The 25011-nt window shown below is 48.6% G+C and overlaps 3 protein-coding genes across 8 annotated transcripts in view; 1 reads left to right on the top strand and 2 right to left on the bottom strand.

Moving 5' to 3' along the window:
- BLTP3A (bridge-like lipid transfer protein family member 3A) overlaps positions 1–6071 on the bottom strand; it is a 28059-nt gene extending 21988 nt beyond the window's left edge. For 5 of the 6 annotated variants that reach the window (XM_090124545.1, XM_031605738.2, XM_090124544.1 and 2 more), the window contains exon 1: positions 5985–6071. In XM_090124545.1, the coding sequence (XP_089980671.1) occupies positions 5985–6028 (44 nt within the window). In that variant the 5' untranslated portion in view covers positions 6029–6071. Of the gene's footprint in view, positions 1–1585; positions 1666–5984 lie in introns of those variants that run through there. The other variant, XM_090124547.1, reaches the window with a different exon arrangement.
- A 3153-nt stretch (positions 6072–9224) lies between these two features.
- Positions 9225–13247, bottom strand: SNRPC (small nuclear ribonucleoprotein polypeptide C). Its single transcript, XM_031605750.2, has 6 exons — positions 13140–13247; positions 12831–12873; positions 12347–12455; positions 11220–11309; positions 10540–10644; positions 9225–9592 (listed from the first exon to the last, which is right to left on the bottom strand). Exons 1-6 carry the CDS (start codon positions 13145–13147, stop codon positions 9468–9470), a joined length of 480 nt encoding a protein of 159 aa, XP_031461610.1. The 5' UTR covers positions 13148–13247; the 3' UTR covers positions 9225–9467.
- A 1639-nt stretch (positions 13248–14886) lies between these two features.
- The window catches only part of ILRUN (inflammation and lipid regulator with UBA-like and NBR1-like domains), a 31624-nt gene continuing 21499 nt past the window's right edge, over positions 14887–25011 (top strand). Inside the window, exon 1 of the mRNA XM_031605749.2 lies at positions 14887–15156. Coding sequence (XP_031461609.2) covers positions 14999–15156 — 158 coding nt within the window. The 5' untranslated portion in view covers positions 14887–14998. The remainder of the gene's footprint in view (positions 15157–25011) is intronic.

Below are 25011 nucleotides of genomic sequence, written 5' to 3'. Positions count from 1 at the left end.
GTCATTCTTACATGGAGATAAAGTCACGAGTGGCAAAAGGAAAGGTCAGGGAGTGCTGAGAATGGGGGGCTTTCAAGGAAGACAACAGCAGAAGCTCTGACTGCAAAACACGTCTGGGAATGAACTGAAAGATAACTCTGGAGGAAATAAAACTGGGCAAGTGATCAGAACTTCTATAAAAAGGGAGGAAAACTGCTGCCTTGGAGGCACATGGGAAGAAGAAGAAAAGCCTTTTCAGGAAGCAAAATCACGTAAGTAGGTTTTGTGCAACCCCTGAGCCATCTGCCTGGTCACAGTGCTGCCCAACACCGAGAGATGCAAATCTGCAGCCAAGGAAGAGAAATGAGCAGAAAATGAGAAGAAGATGAGACTGACTGATGCACAGCATTGTATGTATGCCGTATGGCCTGTAGTACCTATCCCATCAACCCAGTTGGTATAAAGGCATTTAGAATGGAAGGAGGTTTGATTGATACCAAACGAAGTGTTGAGATGACGGAAAGCATCGCATCCTATGGAATCCAGCCTATGGAATCCAACCCACAGAAATAATCTTATGGAAACCAACCTACGGAATCCATTGTATGGAATCCAACCTATGGAAATAATCCTATGGAAACCAATCTACAGAAATAATCCTATGGAATCCAACCTATGGAAACCAACCTATGGAAATAATCCATGGAAACCATCCCATGGAAACCAACCTACAGAAATAATCCCATGGAAACCAACCTACAGAAATAATCCCATGGAAACCAACCTTTGGAAACCAACCTATGGAAACCAACCTACAGAAATAATCTCATGGAAACCAACCTACGGAAATAATCTCATGGAATCCATCCTACGGAATCCAGCCTACGGAAACCAACCCATGGAAACCAACCTACAGAAATAATCTCATGGAAACCAACCTATGGAATCCAGCCTACAGAAACCAACCTCTGGAAATAATCCCATGGAAACCATCCTTTGGAAATAATCCCATGGAAACCATCCTACAGAAATAATCCTATGGAAACCAACCTATGGAAATAATCCCATGGAAACCATTCCCATAACTCCAGCCCTGCTGCACCCAGTGCTGACGTACGCTGGGTGGGCAGCACCAATGTTTGGTTCCACCACAAGAAACCTGATTCCAGCTGCAGAACCAGCACCACACCTGTCTGCTCCTTATCAGGTGAATTCAGTGCATTTCTGCCCGGCAATTTCAAGGCAGCAGCACTACATAAAACCAACATTCTGTCTTTCCAAGCACCAACTGCTCTGATAAAGGGCCAGACCACTCAACAGCCCAAATCCAAGGGCAGAGGCACTCCCACCACAAAATGCCCAAAGCAATTCCTTATCAGCTCTCTCAGCTCCCAGAGCAGCGTTATCTGCTGCAGTGCAGTGCAATGCAACTACAGCCAAAGGACTGAGAAATTCAAGTCAAAGTGAAACCCTTGAGGACAACCCACATTACCAAGCAGATGAAAGAGACTGCAGCATTTCCCAAGGCTTCCTCCCAGCTCACACACCCAAAAGCACTCTGAAAACCACAAAATGACTGCACTCCACATTTAGGGGGATTTCTTACACTGCTGCCACCTCCTTTGGTACTCGGAGGTTGGCGAAGCCAAGCACAGGTTAACCTGCATGGGACAGAGGCAGGGATGCTGGCAGGGTGGAACAGCAGCGTGCAGAGGATTGGTTTTGCTATTTCCAGCTAGCTGGCTGGGAGCTCGGCGAGGTTTAAATGGCACTGCCCCATGAAGGCTGGAACATGAAACCTCTGCAGCTGCCAGGGAATTTCCCAGGACTGACCCTCAAGCGAGCAACAGCACACAAAGGAAAACGAGGAAGAAGTGTGTAAGCAAACACAGCATTCCCACTCCCTCGTGCCGGGCAGGAGCCCCGCTGCTCAGATGATTCACCTTGTGATCTGAGCCGTGTTTTTCTTTCCCAATGGCAGGAAATCTGAAGTGATGACATAATTCAGAGTCGGCTGAGCAGCAGTGGGCTGAAGGAGCCCCAAAGAAATGAAACACGGCGAGGAGAGCCCCTGCTGTGAGCAAACTGCTCGGTCTGCATGAGGAGGTTGCACTGCATCACTGCAATGCTCCACCAAGCCCAGCTGCTGCAGGAGGATGCATGCAGCCTGAGCAACGGTAGTGCAATTTCTTTTTGCATTAGCAAGAGCCTATTTAGCATTCTAAAAAGGGCACGTGTTGCTCCCTTGAGCTGAGGGGAAGCAGCTGCAAACACCTTGCAGCAGCAGCTGATGCATCTTTGGTCAAATGACAATTTGGTGAAGTGCAGCCCAGCAGCCCTGACTGGCATTAGAGATTACCTTCTGTGAAAGATAAATGTCACATCCTGTCATGCGTAGGCTCTCCCTCCCCACCCCTGTTTGAACAAGGAATTAGCAGCTGTATTAAGTAACTCCAATACCTCAGGCTTTTGACTTTGCATACAGAGTTCCTCAGCATTGAAATTGAAACAACAAGCCCTGAAAAGGTACAGGTGAGATAAGAAAGCTTCCCTTAAAGGGCTGAGGGCTCTGCAGAGGATGGATAGGCTGAGTTCAGATGGCATCCAGCAAGGCTCTGGGTCACACAGAGCCCATGCAGCAGTGCAGGATTGGGGAGAATGGCTGCAGAGGCACCTGGTGAGACCTCACCTCAAATATTGGGCTCAGGAAGGATGCTCAGATGAAGAGCAGTGAAGTTGGGGAAGAGATGAGAAAGATGCACGAGTGTGGGGAGGAGGAGGAGGAGGGGAGAGCCCAGCAACCCACAGCCACCAGGCAGGAGGCTCAGCAACGAGGTGACCCATCTCCTTTCTCGGGTGACAAGTGATAGGACACAAGGAAAAGGTCTCAAGTGGCAGCAGGAGAGGTTTAGATCAGAATCAGGAAAAATTTCTCTACAGAGAGGGCAGCCCAGTGTTGGAAGGGGCAGCCCAGGGAGGTGGTGGCCATTCCATCCCTGGGGGTGTTTGGAAACGTGTGGATGGGGCACTGAGGGACACAGTTTGGTGATGAGACCTAAGGATGTTGAAGGACTTTTCCAGCTTAGGTGATGCTGTGATTCCATTACCTGGCTGAACAGAACGCACTGAAAAGCAGGAACAGAATGCTCTGCAGATGGGAGAGTAATGGCTGTTTTAACATGGGTTTTTACCCGCTGGCAGCTTTGTGCTTTCACTTAATTCCCAGCTACTTTAGGGCAATTATGGTCTTCTGCAGGAGAGATCTCCCTGATTTCTGAAGGAGAACATGAAATCAGCTCCAGCTGGAACTGTAATATTAGTTCCAATTGCAGAAGGGACCTCCAGAGGACCCCTCCCAGGGACACCCAAATCATTTTATGGCCTGCAGATCTCATCAGCCCACTCCCAGATGTGACCTCCTTGCTTTTCCCCCTACCCACCACGCTCTTTCCATTTCTGGCAGTTAATTTAGAATCAAAGTCAGGAAATCGGAAGAAACTCAGAGGGTTCTTTGCACCCTGGATAGTGGCAGCAGCCCTTCTAAAGCAGAGGGTTTCCAACACGTTGTTCTCACTGGAAATCCACTGCTTTGGTTGTCACTGCAAAGCCTCAGCTGCAGCTCAGCATTTGAGCACACAAAGGACAAGAAATGCTGCAAAGCACTTCAGGACAAGAAATGAGAAACAAACAGACCTGAGACCTCCCAGAGAAGCAGGCAGTGCAGGTGGAGCAGAAGCAGCCCTTGCTTGAAAAGGACAATAAGAAGTGGATTTTTAAGGCCAGGAAGGGATTCTGAGATTCTCAGACCCATGTTATTTCATAACAGCACACAGCAGCCTTATTCATCCCTGGCTAAGGCACTGCCTGCAACACCCACATACTGCTAAACTCATCTAGAAGAAGAAACCAAGGATGCACTGCAGGCTTATGTGCCAGCAGGGGCTTTATGTGCTGCAAAGGTTACATGCAGCTGCAAACAGAAGGGGGTGAGGCAAAGCAGTCCTGCCATGGCCCAAAGCGCTGTGAGCTGGAGGTGCTGTGCTGAGATGCACTCTGGTTTATGAGCATCACGTGAAAGAAGTGTCATTCCTCCTGGCTCCTATCTGACCTACATTTACACCCATCAAAGTATTACATCGTGTAGATGGTACTCAGTTGTTTTGTCTTCTAGGATATTTCTTTAGTTCTGCTCCTAACACTTCTTTCATTTATCCCCAAAGGTGCTGCACAGCTCTGCATCTTCTTCCACGCCTCATCTTCCTCTGTGCTGCAGCTGCGTGGAGCAGCAGGTGACAGGGGATGGCAGGATGGATGGCTGTGCTGCCCTGCACCAGACAGACAGCTCAGCTCCAGCCTTCATCAGGATGCTCATGGAGCCCAAACCCTTCATTCAGCAGCTTCCGAAGGTGGGGAAGGAGGAAAACAAAGCAGCCAAGAGAAGCGAAGCAGTGATGACAGAGAAATCCCTGCCTTCCCCACATCCCAGCTCACGCAGCCGCTCTGCCACCAGTGGGGAAACTCAGCCTCACAGATCCCTGCAAGCAGCCACGGGAATCCCATCAAACACTTCTGTGATTCACTCCGTCTGAACAGTGGTCTGAAAGGGCTCCTTCATATTTCCCTCATCTCTCTGCCTCTCTGATCCCCTCCTTGCAAATCTGCAGAGATAGAAGGAACAAAAGCGCGCTCCACGCTTCAGATGAAGATATAACACAAGGAATTGCTTCATATGCAAATGGAAAGCTGGAAATAAAGGCAGGTTAACGACTGAGCGGTGAAATTCTTCCAGGCAAATGAGCACAGCAGAAAGAAAAGCCCAAAGGGAGCGTGAAGCAGAGGTACCTGCAGCAAACAGAACTGGGATGGAAAAACATCCTCTTTTTAATACAGTATCAGAGTTCAAAATACATTGCTGCAAAGTGCCTGCAACATTTAAGTGAGAATGAGGCGGGATCAGACCAAGCAGCCACAAATACGTGCTTTAACTCCAGGCAAAGCAGCACGGAGGAATAATGCTCAGCTCTGCTCCAGGCTGTAGGAGCTGCTGCTCTCATCCACCTCTTCTTGCTAGCAATCTGAAGGCTGGGAGGCTGATCCACCACAGATCCATCACAGATCCACCACAGATCCATCAGTGCCATGCTTTGAGATGGAACAGCACAAGAATCCTGACGATCTGTGATGTCAGCTGAGCAGAAATTCATTTCAATGCGTGCAGGCAGCAAAGCCAGCAGCAGGCCCTCCTGCACACAGCACTGAGCAGCACCCAGCCCAAACCAATGCAGACGGGCACTTCGTGGAGCTCAATTCAAGTTTGCAGGGATTCCTCCAAGGCTCTGAGTGCAGCTCCGGGGAGGGGACTCCCAGTTTTAATCCTCACTCCAGCACTGAGCCCAGAGGCACACAGGGACTCCGTCACCAGCAGCTCACAGTGCACACAGAAGTGATCCCGGGGATGGGACACTGCCCTGCACGGACGGGCTGAGAGCTGAGAAAGGAGGGGACAGAGGACAGCAGGGTCTGTGTGACAGCAGAAGGGGAAAGGGCCTCAAAGAGGGGTTGGATATAAGGAAGGTTTTGCAGCCACCGCGCGGGCTGCAGAGGCGGTGATGCCGCATCCCCAGAGACCCCCAGGGGGCTGTGAGCACTGATGGAGCTGCGGGCGTGCAGGGAGTGGGAACGGACGGCTTTTAAAGATCCCTTCCGACCCCAGCGGTCCTGCAGCTGCACACAGCGCTGTGCAAACCCTGCCGCTCCGCACCTCCGCGGGGAAACTGAGGCAGAGAAACCGGCCAAGGTCAGCGCAGAGCCAAAATAAAAAGCCGCCATTCTCACGGAGAGCTCAGCTCTCTCCTCCAACCTCACCGACACAAGCAGCCCCTGAACGCAGCTCCGAGACGGCCGAAAACCCCCTCGGGACAAACAGCACGGCCATCGGGGCGGACGGACCCCCCACACCCCGCACACACATCCCACCCCCACGGGACGCTCCGCGGATGCCTCACCGGGACAGGTGCTTCAGGATCTGTTTCTTGATGATGGCGGCCATGCCGCGGCGGGGGGGGAGGGTTGGGGGGGTTGGGAGGGGTTGGGGGGGTTCAGCGCTGCGGCCGTCGGTCCCCCATCGCCGCTCCTCCGCCGCTCCGCTCCGCCCCGCCGCTCCCGTCCGCCCTCTGGCGGCCCCGCACGGCCCCGTCCCCGCTCTGTGTCCGAAGGGGCGGCACCGCGGGTGGAAAAAACGCTTCTGGAGCCGCTCCCGTACAGCACGGAGTCGTTACGGTGTGGAAACAGCGCTGAGATCTTCAGCCACCCCCCCCCCCCAGCAACTCACCGTGCGCCACTGACCGCGTCCCTCAGGGCCACATCCCCGCATTTCCCGATCTCTTCCAGGTGTGGGAATGGGATGTGGTTTCTGCGTTAGGTATTAAAGAGGGGGAATTGATCTGAAGAGGCAGAGCACAGCGTGTTTGTATTTTGTAACTCGTCCTTAGAAATAGCTGGTGTGAAAACGCAGAAACACCATCTGTGTCAGTAACATGCTTTAGAAATAAGTTGCTGAATTATGTCATTAATTCTTGCTTGCAAAATGCAATAGTTTTTAAATGTTCCAAATAGTACAGGTATGGTATTATGGGCTAGAAAGCATGTTGTAGGGCTGTTCTGTTTGGATAAGGGACCATCAGCAAAAGAAAACCAGACTTAGCAGACATCAAAGCAGGCAGGGCCTGCACACGAGGCTGGATTGCCTCGCTCTGTGGGTGGGTTGGGATGCACCAGGCAGGCATCGAGATGCTGCTTTCTGCCCTCCTTCCAAGCTTATCTCTATGCAAGGACGAGCAGATGTCCAGAAACAATGACCAAATGTTGAGTGAGCAAGTGTGAGAAGTTAACTGACCAGCAATGTATGCTTAGCTGGCAAAAATTGATGTTTAGCCAGCATCCGTGTGTTTAGCTGAGCGTCGGGAAGATTGTGAGCCTGAAGCACTCAGCCAATGGGGAACCAGGGGAGAAAGAGATAAGCGCTGCCAATAGGGAATAAAAGATGTAACACTGTTTTCTGTGTGGCTCGCCGTTGCAATTATGAATAAAATCTGCTTTATCAGATAAATTATTTGGATATTTCCAACACAGGGACGGTGACCCACCGCCCCCCAGCAGCGCGTGGCACTGCAGCACCATCCCTAACACCAGCCTGCCCCTACCCTGGTGCCGTGTGAGGCCATCACCTCCCATCCCATTGCTGTTAGCTGGGAGCAGAGGCCAACCCCCACCTCACCACCACCTCCCTTCAGGACATGAGGTCCCCTCTGAGCTCCTCTTCTCCAGACTCAGCCATCCCAGCTCCCTCAGCCGCTCCCCATCAGGGCCCTCATAGCTCCATGCCCGTCTGCAGCATCCCGAGGTCTTTGTTGCAAGGAGAGGCTCTGAGCACACAGCACTGAGGACAGCTTGTCACCTCCTGCTCCTGCTGGCTGCTGACACAACCAGGCTGCCATCACGTTCTTGGCCGCCCAGGCACACAGCAGGCTCATGTTCAGCTGGCTGTCAGCTGACACCTCCAAACCCTTCTCCTCTGCACAGCTTTTTAGTCACTGCCCCAGTGGAGCTGCTCTCATCAAAGTGCAGGACGTGGCACTCGCACCCCATTGGCCTCAGCCCAGCAGTGCATTCTGTCCAGATCTCTCTGCAGGGCCTTCCTTCCCCCCAGGCACATCAGTGCTTCCTCCCAGCTCGGTGCCATCTGCAGGCTTAGAGAGGGTGCCTATGTCCAGGTGGAGGCTGGTAATGAGAGGCATCCCCCAGGGGTCTTGGGACCGGAGCTCTTTAACATCTTTATCAATGACATTGAAAAGGAATGGAGTGCACCCTCAGCAAGTTTGCTGATGACACCAAGCTGAGTGGTGCGGTTGACACGGTGGAAGGAAAGGATGCCATTCAGAGGGACCTCAAAGGCTCTGCCTTTATTAGCACACTCATTGCTCACACTGCTGGAGGTGGAGGGAAAATCCCTGAGCAGATTCACACCTCATTCTGTATGAGCTATCTCAGGACAGCCAAAACCAGCCTTTGAGAAGCAGTGCTGAGTCCTAAAAGTGTTCAGCATAAAACAATTGCTGGAATTTTAAAAAACCATCTTAGTTGGAGCAGTTTCTGTGCTCCTTCATTTATGCTGCATTGCTCCTTGATGGATGACAGCAAGTTATATTTCACATGCTGGGGGATTTCATATTGTGCTACAAGGGAGTGCTTTGCTTCCAAGGCTGTGCTGAACAAAGAAATCCCTCATAAATGATTGTGTTGTTCTTCAAATAAGGCACTGGAGCATTAAACTGATCAGTCAGTCCTTTACCAAGGAAGCCACGTGCTTTGTACTTGGCTGCATACGTTATTTTAATCTGATAGTATGCAGGCACCCAACGTGCTTTACAGACTTGAAGGCATGAAAAATGCCTTCCTAAAATACCACCTCATATCAATGATTCAGCTCAGAAAAGGAGTCCTTGCAGATCTGCTGACCAAACACTTCCCTGCAAGTTAACTCCCACTCTTTCATGTTAGATACAAATATGTCAAGAATGAGTTGGAAAATTCCACCTATATAAACGGACGACAACCAATATGCACAGAGCAGGTGGTTATGCAAACAGAATAAATTCTTCTGATTCAGTTAGAACTGTATGCTTGCATTAAGCACATGACAAACACAAAGCCCTTTCCACAAACAGAAGGGCTTTGGTAATTGTCTTCAACCCCACATTCCTTCTCTGAAGAAGAAAAGTGGGCATTACCACTGCCTGACTCCATAGTTCTGATAATTTAATGTCCACACAAACGCCTCAGCAGCAAATTAAAAATACACTTGTGAGTGGCAAAGCAACGACTTGCAATACCTTACTGTAAGAAGTGAGCTTTTAACAGCATCTCTTTGCTTCTCACAATAAAGAATCAAGATTTTATTAAACTCATCCTGTACTGTTAGGAATTAACATTGATTAATGTTAGTTTCCCCAGTTAGGGAGATCACTGCAGACCTTTTTGGCATTGCTTTTTAAAATTAAAACCATGCATGCTTGTTTTGAAACAAGAATTTCTAGTTAAAGAAAGCAGATAGTTATACCTCTCTCTATGGCTACGATGTGGAAGTAGACTCAAGGAAAAAAGAAACCTTAAAAAGCAAAGTTCAGTACAAGTGGGGAGGGTGCAACGAAGAGTGACATCCTGCCAAGCAAAGAATCACAGTAGGGTTCAGGTGTTCCATACATAAACCAGCTTCAATGTTTTATTTCAACAGGGAAAACAAACCAAAAACCAGACCAGTTTACAAAAGCATCACTCCAGTGCGTGTCTAAGTCAAACAGTCTGCAATCTGAAGTAAGAGCAGATCTCATCTACACACTGTTTTCATATAAAATCCTTGGGATGTAGGACTACAGCATTTTAGCACATGGAAGAGCATAATATGAAAAGAACCAGAGGACTCCACGTCTTTATCTGTCTGGACGGGTCATCCCTGGCCGGGTTGGCACCATCATGGGTCTCGAGGGTGGCCTCATCATTGGGGGCCCTGGCATCATTGGCATGTGTCCTCCCATTGGGGGCCTCATCCCTGGAGCTATGAGAGGAAAGAGAAGATATCAGAGGAAAGCTCTCAGGATCAGCAGCCGCAGAGAACGTGCAGGTTTTCTCCCCAGACTGCAGAGAGCTTTCATTTTATAAGTGTGTAAATCTCGATCCAGAACACGGATGGGATGAATTACATTTCCTTGAAGGATATTAGCAATTAGTAGAGGAAGAATCACATTTCTGAGTTGCATGTCTGGCTTCGACAATATTTACTGAAAAAGTTATTTCAACTACTCCTAAGAAATGCCAGCTCCATCACTGAATTGGAAAGTTCAGTTAGAATAAAGTGCTGCAAAATCCTCCAATTAAGGGTGTTTGAATAAGACCTGGTGTACTTCTTACAGCTGAGGAACAGCATTGCCAAAGGACATCAGGTGCTTTACCAGAAAGCAGTGAGACAGTGCTTTCAGTGCAGTTCCTCCATTTATTGCCCAACAGCCACAATGCTGCCCAGTGTCACAGACCACGCACACATTCTGTGCTTCAAAGAAACACTTAAAGAACATTATCTACCAGAAATGCAATAACTGCAAATACACTTCATTGCTTTTGCTGTGCATGTGTGCATTTCCTTAGATTTGCTCCAGTAAACGTCCCCTGAGAATTCTCCAAATGCCAATAAGCAGAATAAGACATTTCAGTTTACCTTTTTGAGGTAAATTGCTTCTCTGGAACACACTACTTTAGGACATTTTAAACAATAAACTTCATCTACTGCTGAAGAGCATCTCTTGTGCAAAGATAAGAGCACTGCAATCATAAAACTGCTAAATAATTAAAGCCTGTGCTATGAGACTAGAGGTAGAAGAACTGCCACTTACCAAAGCAATAATTTCAGCAGTACGCCAGGACTCGTAAGTGCTTTCAATAAGCAGTAAAGGATAGAATAGAACAGGCTGGCAACTGCTAATCACAGAGAATTATTTTCCCACTTACCAGGTCCAACTGGCATCATTCCTGGCGGGGGTGGGCCCATCATTGGCATCATTGGTGGTCCACCCATGTGAGGGGCCGGCATCATGCCAGGCCGTGGGGGACCAGCTGGACACACACAGATCAGTTACATGCTTTCATCACCGATGTGCAATTTCAAATAGTTATTAACCTTCACAGGAAATTTTAGTAATTAAGATAACTTTAATTGTTTTACAACTGCCTGCCTTCGTTTTCAGTTTCAGCTATGACTTCAGGTGCCAAATAGAGAAGCAAAGAATAGCCTAGCTATTATTTCCAACTTTGCATATTTAATGCAAGTAACTGCCACAGCTAGACTCTGTACATAAAAGGATCTCAACAGTTTGCTAGTCACAGTGCAAAACAAGGTTATCAATCTTACATGATTATACAAAAAACCCCACTGTGCTGGAAGTTTTCATGAGGTTATCTACACAACAGCTATCAAGTAATGAGGGAGCACACGATTCTCTTAGTGTGCTGAGAATTACTAAGGCAAAACAACCTGAAGATCTTGCAGTGCATTCTCTTACATTTCGATATTCAGAAGCTCAGAGCTTCCGTGCTTTATTCCAAGCTAAGAGGACTTTTCTTTACAAGTCCAGGAAACATAGAACACTGCTAAAGAGATCTGGCATTACAGCCCAAAAGTACAGACTTACGGATGCTGGGAGGTGGTGGGATCATGGCTCCTCCAGGAGGTGGTGCTGAGAATGGTGTCGGTGGAATTTTCCCTTGCTGAAATGCAGCCGCTACATTGGGGGGGAAAAAAAAAAGAAAAAAAAAGAGAAAGAATCCCAGAAGAAAACACAGTTACTAAGCAGAGGAAGCTCCTGCCTCAACGTTCCTTCTCACGGCGAGCATTCAGAATATACTTAACGTCGTGTTGCACACTCATTTGTTCTTACTCTGGAACAAATCCCTGGTTTACACTGCTTGTCAAGATGGAAGCACCTGATATTCTCGAAGACAGTTATTACAGTAATTACTCCAGCTGAGACTAGAGAGCTCCGTGATGAATTTCACACACCTAGCTGTAGTAGATAGCAGAGAAAATATGTCACATGATTTGCAGCTGTAACTTTTCACCTAGGATCATTAGATTAATCCATGTTATCTTGAAAAAAGGCAGGTGACAAAAAGCATAGAAAATATCTCGTGTGAAAGGGAAAAGAAGAAATTCAGGAGACTGGAACTGATCAAAAAGAAGGCAAAAGATGTGACAGCTGGAAGCATCTAAAGAAGAAAGTTGCCATAAGGTTAATTTGGCACTGCTACTTATCCCATTCAGACTGAAGAGAACTTGTATTAGGGAGATAGCTTAGAGGAAAAGAATCCCCAACACTGACAAAGAAAACTTTATTCAAGCCTACAATAGTAAGGGAGGAAAACAAAAAAAACCAAGAACACTTACTATCAAAAAACTGCCCCTTAACCCTAAGGGTGTTAGTTTACAACTCAGCAGCCTGAGAGAACTTTCTATCTAAATCCCTGCCCACAGGCATAGCTTTGTGCTATGCCACCTCGTATGACATTATGAGCTAAAGGTGGGTGTAACTACAACCACCTCAGCACTGCTAAAACTGCTGCAGGGCCCATCACACAGGGCTCTGTCTGTCATGTGAAGATCACGCTGGGATGAGTTCAGATTCTAAGTCACATTCTCATTTGTGTTTCACAGAATAACCAGGGAAGTTATGTTGAATCAGCACAGAAAAAAAGGAAGGAAAGCACTAAAAGACAGAAGCAAAAGCAAAGCACACAAAGATCACAAAAGGATTCGTCTTACTTGTTTTATCAATCAGGCTCTGAGCTTGTTCCTCCATCCATTTCTGATAGTAGTCTTTCACATTCTCTTTGTGCTTTCGGCCACTGCAGTGAGTTTTTCTCACGGAGGGCTGAGAAAGATCACATAAACCTAAAGCTCACAAACCATCACGTAACACCACAATTTATAGAAACTTTGATACAGTTATCCTCCTTTGCAAGCACAGAACAGATTGGTTTTCGTGTGCAGGGAGAGGAAAGGTGCTGCACAACACCTACTAAGACTGAGACTCAAGTTTAAGCACAAAGCCATGCTAATGCTGAGCCAGCTGCTTCCCACTAATATAAGAGTTGTTGAGTACTTCTGACGCACCCATTCCTCCTCTTTCTTTCTTTTTGCTATGGCAAACAAGCAGAACATCTTAGCATTTCAAGTAATTTGTTTTTACTCCGTGCAAGTTTCACTTTGGTGCAGTCAGAACCAAAGCTGAAGGCTCTGTACTCACCGAATCATGGGTGAGGTACGTGTCACAATAGTCACAGTAAAACCTGGGAGGGGGAAAAGGACCCATTAGCGACTCAGGCCAGCACCTCACGCCGTGGCTGTTACAGCACAGCCCTCCACAACCGCAGCACAGCGGCCCTCAGCACTCCGCACCACCGGGACCCACCCTCCATCTTCCCACGACTGCCAGAGAACGAAACCAACGCGAGCCCGGAGCCCTCCCACTACCGAACCAGGTGGCCTCGAGCCCTAACAGACTCCAGAAGCCCACAGCCCCTCCCGAGGCCTTCCTGCCCGGGGTCGCGCTCACTTGGGCATGGTGCTCCCCGCGCGCCGCCGCCAGGAAGTGACGCAATCAGACGGCGACACGGCAGCTCCTTCCGCCACGTGACCCCGGCGGGCCCACAGGATGCTCGGCGCGCTCTCGACGGTGGCGCGAGAGGGACAAACAAAACAGCGCGCTGCCTTCGCGTTCTCTCGGCTCTTGGAGCAGCGGGCTCCCCGGCTCTGCCCGTATCCACATCTGTGCTTGTATCACTAAACCACAGGATCGTGAAGTGACCCGAGCTGGGAGGGACCCGCAGGGTCCAACCCCATGTCCACGCAGCAACACCCAAACCCAAACTCTATGGCTGAGAGCAGAGTCCCAATGCCCCTTGAGCTTTGGCAAATTGGGGCTGTGCCCACAGCCCTGGGGAGCCGTGCCAGTGCCACGGGTGAGGTTCGCAGGCAGTGGTGCGATCCTGGCACTGTGCCTAGAGAAGCTGTGAGTGCCCCATCCCTGGGGTTGCTCAAGACCAGGCTGGATGGAGTTCTGGACATCCCGACCTGGTGCAGAGCACTCAGACCATGGCAGAGGAGTTGGGGCTGAATGGTATTTAAACTCCTTTCTATCACAGAGCCATCTATGATTTAAGGCCCCTTTTTCCACAAAGCCACCACAGAGCCTTCAATCACAGAGCCATTCTACGATCCTGTGGTTGAACCCGGGGCTTTCCAGACACCATGGAGGCAGGCAGGCGCTTGGCACGGCCACATGGACACAGCCCTGCCACCACAGTCTGTACCAGCATCACAGATCACAAGATCCAGCATACAACATGGGCATTGACAGCACCACCCTGCTGGCTGGGGCTGCAGGGACAGGGGCAGCACTACTTATTAAAGTCCTACAGCAAAGAACGAGCACCGCAAGACGATATGCTCTATTTATTTTGTTTGGAATCCCACTGTTTGTCTTTCTGTGCAGTCCCCACACTGACCCCCACCTCCCTGTACAGCCGCTACTCATTTGCACCCATGCACCCAAACACGAGGGTGGCACTGACAGAGCGAAACCGCCCTGCACAGCACTGCAAAGCCCTGAGCTGGGCCTGCGTTTAGGAGAACGCCTTTTGTAGCATAACATGCTTATGTTAAAGCCCAGAAATGGAGGCATAAGGGGCTGCCCTGTGCTCCATCAGCGCTGAGGGGTGGTCAGGGCCTGTGTCAGAGACATCACTCAGGTTTCCCACATGAGACGCAACTTGTGGCGCTGATGTCAGGGCTCAGTGCGCGGTACTGCCACTATAGAACGGGAAACTTTAGCAAAAAGCGACATTTTGAAGGGAATTCAGGCAAAAAACACCACTTGGAGGAAAATTCCAGGCCCGAAGGGGCAGAGCCGCCCCGCCGTCCCAGCAGCCCTTGCGCCGCCCCACGGAGCCCGGTGACGTCACACAGCCCGTCCGCACGTGACTGATTTGCATACATAAACACGCGGCTCACCTCCCGCGCCGCCTCCATATATGGGAACGCGCGGCTGGGGGGTTATGCAAATCGCTTTCCCTTCCACCGCTCTCATTGGCCCGCGCTGCGCCCTCGCGTCACGCCAGGCGTACGCCACGTTCTCATTTGCATCCGCTCCCCGCTCGCCCTTGCGGTTCTCCTTCCGCAACAGCCCAGTTCCGTACAGAACGCGGGGAAGCGCTGGCGTGGTGACGTCACAAGCGCGTGCGCCGGGGCGGAGCGGCGCATGCGCGGTGCCGTTAGCGCCTGGCGTCGCCCGCGCCCCCTCCCCTCCCCCCCGCCCCCCGCCGTGCCCGCGCTCCCCCCTCGCCCCCATGCGGCGCTGAGGCGGCGGCGGCGGCGGCAGCGGGGCGACCCCGGGGCGGCGGGGCCCGCTTCGCCATGGAGGGTATGGACGTGGATTTGGACGCGGAGCTGATGCAGAAGTTCAGCTGTTTGGGTACTACCGACAAGGACGTGCTGATCGGCGAGTTCCAGAGGCTCCTCGGCTTCCAGCTCAGCCCGGCCGGCTGCGCTTTCTTCCTCGATATGACCAACTGGTGAGGGGCCGGGGGCTGGGGGTCAACGGCCTGGGGAGGCCTCGGCCCCGGGTCGAGGGGGGCAGGGTGAGGCCTGCGGGCTGCAGGCCCCGCTGTGGGAAGGCGGCGGGCCGGGCTGCTGCCGGCGAGGGGGGAGAAGGGCTGTTGATAGAGATTAATGGGGGGGGATTTGGGGCCGGGGGGGCCTTAAAGGGGCGTTTCTGGGCGAGGCGGCGTGGGGCCGCGTCGTTAAAGAGGAAAGAAGGCTGAGCGGAGGGGTTGTGGAGCTCCCCTGGTCTCTCTGCTCGCACATGGGGCCAGCCGAGCCTTTTCCTCGCTGCTTTTTTTTGTTTTTATTCTGGCTTTGTGAAGGCTCTTTGTGGAAAGCAGAAGTGCAGGTAATGGGGGAGGCTGCAGCTGGGGAGAAAATGTGAGAAACGGAAAGCAAAGGAGTGAGAGTGGTGCGGGGAAACCCGGCGGTTGTCACAGCGCGGTGGGGTTGCTGCTGTCTGCGATGTGGGGTTTCCTCGTTATTGCTGCTTGCACCTTCAAACCCACCTCTGCTAGCAGTCCCGGTGAGCTGGCTCGCGTTTGGGTTAGTGCCCTTCTTCTTGTTTACATCCCGTCCCTGCAAAGGATGCAGGGAGGTGAAGCGCCTTGTTTCAGAAATCATTAACAGCAGACACTGAGGCGAACTCTGCTTTGCCCGTTTTACCCATTAACGGCATGAAATGAACTCCAGAAACTTCCAGTTTGAAACTGGGAGTTGGAGTTGAAAGTCTGGATAGCAACAGTTGGGAACAAAATGAAACTTGTGTGGAGTTGCTGAACTAATAAACAATAATATGGCAAAGCAGTCAACTTTTTCTTTTCGCTTCTTTCTCTTTTCCTACAGCCTTATAGTAAATATTGCAAATCTGCATCTGCAGAGGGAGTAAGGGAATAACGAATAATACCATTGCAAGCTGATGTGATGTAAAATAAGGCCTCTTCTCTAGAGGTGTTCAGGAGTTTGCTTTGCAGAAGTGGTGCAGGGCAGGAAATGCTTTCCTGCCTCATTCATGTGGTCTTGATAATATGAATAACGCTACCTGTGTTACATGTGACACTGAGACGCTGCTGTTGTGGTGTGGGTTTTTTGTTGCTTTTTGCTGTTCTGTGATGTTCCTGGGGAGAGGAACAGCAGAAGCTGGAAAGTGGGGTTACTATGTATAACCATGGTGTTCTTGGTTTGTGCTGGAGTGCTCCTTTCTTTTGTAGGAGTGAAGTAACAGTAGCTTACATACAACCCCTTGAGCCCTTTTGTTAAACATTACGTATTTGAGTTACAGTTGAAGAATCATGGGATCACCAGGGTTAGAAAAGGCCTCCAAGATCACTTTGTCCAACCAACCACTGAACCACATCCCTCAGCCCCACATCTCAACACTTCTTGAGCACCTCCAGGGATGGTCTTCAGTGATCAAAATGACTTGGATTTCACGACTCCAGCAGCAAAAATTTGAAAGCATAATTTTTTTTTTTTTTAAATTAGGATTAGTTAATTAGCCCTGTTGGATGGGGGTGTGCATGTGTAAAAAAAGGAAATCTTTTAACTTGGTGTAAGGTATACAGCGGTATGGGAGGATTAGCTGGTGCTGCATGGTGATGGCTCTTGCAGTGGGCTTGCAGCCTGTGAGGTGTAGCCTTTCAGCAGCCCAGGCTCTGGCCAGCCATGCTGACAGGTGCTGCTGGTTCTCCTCGGGTGTCTGTGCCAGGGTGCTGCTTCCCTGAGCTATGGCTACTGTACAGCTCCTGTCCCATTCCCAGCTCCCACCTCACTGCAGTGTCGGCCTGAATATGCCAATCCTGTTCTCTTTTGCTGTAAAAAGCTTCAACCAAGCCATGTTTCCCTTCTCTGGATGCACCTTTCCTTTATTACATTGAAGGACTACATGGAAGTCGGTGCTGTAATCCACTCTAACCAAGGTGATGTTAGGCAGTGGCACAACAGGAGATTTCTTGGTGTAGAACTAGGATCTGAATCTTTTATAATCATTCTGTCCTGCAAATAATTCCTCTCAATGAGACCATCAAATCACTTTTTTTTTGCTAAAGCTGCAGCACTTCAGTGATATTTCCTCGTTCTCTGTGTCAGAATTAATGCTGGTGTGCAGGAAATGGTGAGGAGGTCACAGCAGGGCTAAGGGCACTTGTTTGGTGACTGAGCTCTCCTTATTAGATATGTTCATAGAGGCTAATTGTGGGGAGAAAAAAACCAAACCTTTTTCATAAATGTGGCATCCTCCTCTTTGATAATGATGCAGTCAGCAGGCCTGAAGCTACTTCCTTGTTGTAGGCCTTTGAGATGGTGCTGTGTGTAATCTGAGCTGTAATGTGTTTTGAAATAATATTTCCAGTGTATTCATTAGGAATTGCATTTAACACTTAAAACAAATCAGCAGTTCTGCTGGGAGGGGTGAGTTATCTCAACATTGCTTTTCTCAGATCACTCGGGCAAAAGAGTGGTTTGGTGATGGTGAAGAAACACAGAGGAGCCTTTAAAAATGTGCCCACCTCTGCAGCTCACCTGGAGTCACTCAATGTGTTCCCCAAGTATTTTTCAGACTCAGGACAGTGCAAAGAAACTGCCAGCTGATTTTATTGTCGGTGCTGCAGAAATGCTCCAGGTGAGCACATGCATCTGTAGTTTCTGAGTCTGCTCTTTGATCTTCAAGAAAGACAGGTTAAATGCTTTGAGTTGTCTTTTTCCCTGTTGTTTATTAAACACTTTCCTAGAGCTGCGCCTCTTTGGAATTACACCCTGAATTCTGATTGTGGGCTGCTCTGACTACTTGTCTTTCTGCTGATGCCCTCTCACAGGTCCTGCTTCTAATAGAGCAGCAAGCACAGGCTCCCTGTTGTCATTATTTACTGTTCAAAGTCCTGGAGTTTGGGTGAAAAGTTGAACTTTGGCTTTTGGTGTAAAACTAAAAGTGAACTTTTCCAACAGATGCTTTGGCACCGAAGTATTCCTTCTTCAGGTGGAGAACAGACGTTGAGGGTGTTCTGCTGCCATTGCATCTGGGATGAAAACCCACCCTGCCTGGAACAGCCCACACCATCCCCCTGCAGGCAGACTGCTGGGGCTCAGTGGGATCCCAGCAGTGATGTGCCACAGGTTGCCCAAGGAGGTTGTGGATGCCCCATCCCTGCAGGCATTCAAGGCCAGGCTGGATGTGGCTCTGGGCAGCCTGGTCTGCTGGTTGGTGACCCTGCACATAGCAGGGGGTTGAAACCAGATGCTTATTGTGATCCTTTTCAACCCAGGCCATTCTATGTGTGCTGAGGTGAAGCTGTAGGTGCTGACTGCAGCTCCCTGCACTGTGGCTGGGAGCATGTCTGAGCCTGCACAGCTCGGCGTGTCTCACTCTTTCTACATCAGAAACTCCTTTTGGGAAGTTATTTTCTTAAAATTTAGGCTTGTTTTCTGTCAGTCAGCACGGAATGAACCTGCACTGGAAAACCTGCTCAAGGCTTTTAGTGCAGGAGCAGTGCTAGGTCTCTGGGTAGGTGGGACCAGGGTGTTTGGAAGTGTTCTTAAATGGCAGCCTAGCCCCGGCTGGTCATCAGCACTAAGGATTGGTGTGAGTATAAGAGCAGAGGAGGCTTTGCACAGCACATGTGTATAGTTGGTTTTTTAATTGTCAATACTCAGTAAAGACCCATTTCTTAAAAGACATTGGATTCTTCCCAAGCTGGTATGGGAACTGTATTGTGAAAAGGAAGAGAGAATTTCATTTGTTGGCTGCTATAGCAAATTAGAGGGTGAGAGGTTGCTGAGTAAAACTTGGAGCTTCTTCAATTCCCTGGGAAAGTGAATTAATTTGATTTGAAGTATCTGGTGGTGCTGGATTGAGCATCCTTTGTGCAGCACAGTTGGCTGCGAAGGGATTCCTAATTTGGAAGGTTTATTTTTGTGTGCATATTCCAATGATTTACAAGCAATGTTTGTTTATGCTTCCATTTTTGTTGAGAAAGCTGAGTTCTATTAGTCTGCTAGGTATGATGCTGCATTTAATGGTGGAGTGCCAGATACTGATGATTTTCATTATGTTTAAAAAAAAAAAATAACCAAAAATGTCCAACATTCTATTGTTGCTGCAAATCCTCATCTTTTTTTGATCTGGCTTCTGGTGGCAAAGTCTCTATAGGGCCTTCTTTAAGGTAGTTCTCTTCTAGAGGTCCCCTCTTTCTTGTCTTTGTTCTGAGAAGAACTTGCAGCTGTAGGCTGGTTTCATCTGCTGTCATATTTCTGTGGTTTGGTTGATGATACAGAGCTCTGATCTGTGTTCTGTTGATTGCAGAGAAGAGGTTGAATATTGACTTCTAACAAAATTAAAATTGCCTTAAATTGTTGTTTTTATCCCCCTGGGTTGGCTGTTTGGATGCTCGGTGTTGAATGAACCACCTGTATTGCTCAGAAGTGGGTGTGCTTGACTGCAAGTCTCAAGGCATGTTTGAGCTAGCGATGGATTTGTAATTGCTTTTGGTCTGACTTCAGGTGCTTCTGCTTTCTAGTAAAGATGTTAGAATCTTTCCCTCAGGAAACCTCAGATCTGTGGATGGAAGCATGTGTGAACATCTGAGATGGAGTGCTGGAGTGTTGTTCAGATCCTCCACGTACATTTAGGTGTCATATAAACAATCAATCATCAGAAGCTATTTGCACACGATGCATTTCCTAGAATGAGTAGCCCCATAGGACCCCTGCTCTTGATATCCAGGCTGTGCTTTTTTATTTGATGAACACCTGCATTCAGGTTGTCAACAGATTTGACTGCTTTGCTGAGATCTCCAGGCATGTGGCAAGAAGAGCTTGGGTTTGCAAAGCTCCAGCTCAGGTACAAGCAGGTCACCAGGTGCTGTCCAAAGCTCTTCAGCTCCTCCCAGCTTAATGTAGCCAATTTTTTTTGTGTGCTTACTGGTACAATATGCAGTCATATCTTATTTGAGCCTCCAAATAATTATGTTTCCAAGATTGTGTAGGAAGCAATTGTAAGGATGTGTGAAGCCAGACTGCCCTGAAGCTGGTCAGCACTATCAGGACATGAAGCGGAATGTGTATCCTTCACTGCATCTGCCCCTGCACCAACAAACCTTTGATCATCTGGCTGTTTCAAAGGCCACTCGTATTGATTACAGCATGGCTCTTGTGTGTTTGGTCTGGAAGAGAGGGTCTCCAGTCCTGGGCACTAATTTGGGTTAGTGCTGCTCTGGGCACCTGTTGGGAGGTGATGGGGGGAAGTCATAGAGCTCTGCTTCTCTCCTTCCTATATCAGGTGATTGAGGAGGAAAACAAGGTCTTCTGTTCCTGATGTACCTCAGTACTTAGCAGGTGTTTGAAGTTTTAATCCACTGGTCTGATCAATGCTTGCAGGTGGTGGCCAGCTGAAGGGAATGCAGTGAGAAGTGTGATGCACCTGGTTTAAAAGATCATTTGGTTTCTGATGAAGTTCAGTGTTAAAGAGGAGGAAGGATGGAGGTTTAAACCCTGTGGTGTTCTTACTCTGAAGCAACAGATGGGCTCTGCTGTCCTTACAGGCACAGAAGACAGCACAGAAACAGACCTAACAACTCTTCTCCAGAACAGTTCAAACATTTGACCTGAGTATTTTGAGCAAAAATGCTTCAAATATAGTGTTTAACCGCAGAATGTACTGCAGTGGAGTTGTGCTGTGCACCTAGAGACAGGACTTTGAAAATGGGGTGCATGTGGGACGGAACTGTAATCAGACAAGGGTAGCAGAAGGAGTTGGGAGCAATATAACATTCGGCCAGCTGGACTGCTTTACATGCCTGAACTTGTTCTCAGGCAGTTTCTGTAGCTTAATCCCCCTTTACTTTCGTGCAGACAATTATAGATTGACATAGTTTATGCTGAGGAATTAGCAGTTACAGGATCTCCTATGTGCTGGTGCTGACTTTTCTTTGGGAAGAGCAAGCAGAGCAGCTTCTGCAGGGACATTCCCAAAATGTTTCACCCAGACTGAAAGCTCCCGGCTGCCTGCTTTTGGGGGTTCAGCTGCTGGGGATGGGGGCTTAAAACAGCACCTAGCATTGATTCTGTCACCCAGACTCCTTGCTGCTGTCAGGCAAGGTGCAGCGCTCAGCTGGGAGTGGGGGCTGTGATAAGGGCCGGGTTGTTGTGTTTGTATCTAAAAGCCTGATAAGGGGAAGTGACTGCTGGTGGGTTGGAGAGCCCTGAGAAGGGTGTGCCTTTGCTGTGGCCTCTTGGTTTCTCCTCTTGCTATCTCTGCACAGTGCAGCGTAGCTGCTGATCACAACAGGTTTCTGTGGACTTCCTGGAACATCCCACTTGTATTTTGGAACTGGCTGTTTTCAGCTGAAACAGTGAAATGTTTTTCTGTGGCTTCGTATAAGGAAAATACATGAGCTCTGAATTAGCTGGCTTTTTCTCCCCTCTAAAGCCGTGTAATTTCAGTTCAAAGCTTTCAGCCACCCTCCTTTTGGGTAATCTAACATCTTAGTTTCTCAGCCTCATGGTTTAGTGTAGGAGAGATCAAGACTGAAGATAATGGATATACAAATTTGGCTTTCAGAAGTGGTGTTCATTGAAAGCTAATCATTTCCAGACCTTCAAAATGTCATGGGACTTTTTCCCCCTTAATTGCCATGTGTCATCTCTATTGAAAACCTTTGAAGCCAAGTGCAGGTAAAAGTGCCTTTCCTGTGGTGTGATGATTCTATCTCCCCTTCAGCTTTCTCTAATGCTTCAAGGTGCTTCCTACTGCAGAAGATCTTTTGGTCAATCCAGTTCCAAAGAAGATACGAAGAGGCAAAAGGAGCGGCCTGAGGATTGCCTCACTGGGATGTGTTCCATGTATGTTTTCAGTCTCTTCCACCTGTACTGTGTAAAGAAGATCCATTATTGAGGAGGAAGAAATGATCTATCTGTTGCATCACTTCTCTTGCATGTTTGGTTTTTAACCACAGATGCCTCGTTGGGCATTTAGGCAATGAGAGCAAGAGTGTAAAGTTTGACAATTCAGTTATGGAAAGTACAAAGCCTCCTACACAGAGCCATATGTTACTGAGATGTCATTGTGCTCTTATGTCATTCAGCCTTTGTGTCACGTCTTTCTGGGAGATAACCCCTGAGCTGCTTTGGGCATGGCAGATATTCTGCCACATGTGAGTGCTGAGGCCATGCAGCTGCCTGGCTTTGAATTGGGAGCTGCTCAGAGGGAGAGAAATGTAACCTGGTGTTCACTTCATTGCAGCCATCTGCAACCGAATCCATTTGTCGAAGTTCTTTCTACTCGACTTAATAAATGTCCTCAAGTTGTCTGTGTATGATATAAGAGCTGCATGCAGCGTGAGATTTCAAGTTGAAGGCTAAATTGCTATTGCACTGGAAAGGTAACCTTTGTTTTTTTCCTGACAGCTCAGGAGAATCAGTGCTGGAAGAACGTTCACTTTCTATGACTGGCAAAGGGCACCAGGAGCCCATAGGAGCAAAATCTGCATGTGGTGTTTGAGGGCATGAGGCTGTCTTAATCTGACTTGGGTTCATCAAAGACTTTAAAAGAAAACTTCTAGATTCCTATAATACAGTTAAAATTTTAACTATCAAGCCATTGCTTGCTACTGTAACTGTTACTTCGGAGTGTAATTCTTGTGTCAACAACTACTTCAGAGCATCAGCCTGCGTGTTATAGGGATGCTTTCCCATAGCTCAGATCCCTAAGCTGCTGGGTTGAAACCCAAACCCAAATACAGTTCCCTGCGTCTGCTCTGCTTTGCTCGAGGCCGATGTGAGCGAGTCTCGGTGCCACGCTTTCTTCCTTCTCGTAATGAGGAATCGGATTCAATTAAAAGCAAGAAAAAAAATCATTTCCAATTACCCGTATATTGCTCTTCCCTTGCACAACCATTCGGTTGTACGAAGAGTGCTCTGGTTTTTGAATTGATTTAGAAGAGTTCCTTTTATTTTTGAATTCTGCGCGGTGACCTAGTTAATTGGGAGTAATTACTGTCTAAATATATTGGTTTAACATAACAAAAGGCTGTCTGGAAGAAACATGGGAAGGGAGAGAATGGCTCGAGATAAACCGCCTCTTCGCAAACACTTAAGAGTTGTTAAGGGACATCTCCAGAGCTATTAGCAGGGAAGGTTTTAACTTCTATTGTAATTTAGCTCGCGAGGCCTGAAACCAAACGGCAGAGCAGAAAATGGGCTTGAAAAGGAACACTTTCTCCCGTTGTGTCGGTAGCACTTCGCTGGGAGCACATTTGCTACCTGAGACATGTGATGCCTTTGCAGAGGAAGGAGCAGGGTACCCGGAGCTGGAGTGGGTTTGGTTGATGATATGAAGCTACAATTTGCTGCCTTCTCCCCCCTCTCAGGACTGAAACAGAGCTCTGCTTTGGTGGTAAGAAGGCTCGCGTTGTTGCTGTGTGATTTCTCATTGCAGGAGGCTGAGGTTAAACCCTGCCAGACCTGCTCTGTGAGCATGGCAGAGCCCTGCTGCCCTCCTGGAAGGGCCCAATTGCTTCACCTGGGAGAGCATGACAACTGGAGGGCTGTGCTGAGAAAGAGACAGAAATATGGCCTATATCCCTGTAATTAGGATAGATCAGTCATGTAAATCGCATGGGCTGGGCTGGGCATGCTCATCTTACAGCTCCAAAGTTGTTTGGTTTATGATAGTAATTGATATCACATGGCAGGGAGCAAAGGGGGTAAGTGTGGTGCAAGTCACACCTGGGAGTGAAAGCAGGCTGGCATTAATGTGTAAGCAGGAGCTTTCAAATGATAACTCCTTCCTCTTTAGTTTTAACTCCTCGTTCCCCCTCCTGGGAGGATCTGCAGTTGGTGCTCTGCAGTTATATCTGGGGCACGAGGGTAAAGACCTAATAATAACTGCAAATATATATAGGCAAACTACAGGGACTCGTGTCTGTGACCTCAAAGTCTCCTTAGCAGCATTTCTTTGTAAAGCCCACAAATACTGTGCTTACAGTAGAAAGACAGCAGCATTCAGTCCTGCAAATGATACTCAGTCTGGAGAACAGGTGAGTAATCAGGCTGAGCATTTTGCAGCTGTGACCTCTGGACGTGGCCCTCAAGCAAAGGACTGCGTTCACACTGATACCTGACTTTTGCTCAGAAAGAGCAGAAACAAAGCCAGCAGTGATAGGTTGCTTTCTTTGCTGGTTGTGTAAGCAGAGAGCATGACTAAAATGTGAGCACTGTGAGTGTCTGCAGCAGCGCGGTGCCGTGCAGCCGCTCCGTGGCATCTCTTCGTGCTGCCTGTGCTGAAGAACTTGAACTTCAGTCAGATTTGCTTTGTCATCCTGACTTTGGCTCTTGCTACTTTCGATTTCTCTTTGGTTTCTGGAAGCTTCCTTTTAGTTCTCCAGTAGAAAGGCCATTGTGTATTGGAACGCACCCAAATGTTCACCCCCAAACCAAACCTGCTGCGTGCTGATCGAAATAGTGGGAGAGGGGAGGTGGCTTTGTGATGTGTGATCACAGAAGGGTGGCAGATCTGTTTCTTAGCATGTACTCTTGAGTTAAAAGGCTAACTATATGCTGCAGAGGACTGGGGTTGTTTCCCAATGGCAAAGCAAGCAATGAAATATGACACAGGGAGGGGAAGAAAGTTGGCAGAGAGCCTATGTGCACAAATAGCCCACTACCTTTGAAGCATATTTACAGCCAAGCAAACAAAACACTGTGCAGGCTGCCTTACAATGGATTACAGCAGCAAGCTTCCCCTTGGAACTTTTATTTTCTCTTTCTTAATGTCAAGAAAATGTCATTTCTACTGATTCCAGCACTGTAGCATGCAATATGGTATGTCTGAGTGG

Source organism: Phasianus colchicus, chromosome 25 (genome assembly GCF_987193195.1).
Source record: "Phasianus colchicus chromosome 25, bPhaCol1.hap1.1, whole genome shotgun sequence".
Classification (NCBI taxonomy): Eukaryota; Metazoa; Chordata; class Aves; order Galliformes; family Phasianidae; genus Phasianus; species Phasianus colchicus.
The sequence above is the reverse complement of the archived record's forward strand: the minus strand, read 5'-3'. Positions and strand labels throughout refer to the sequence as shown.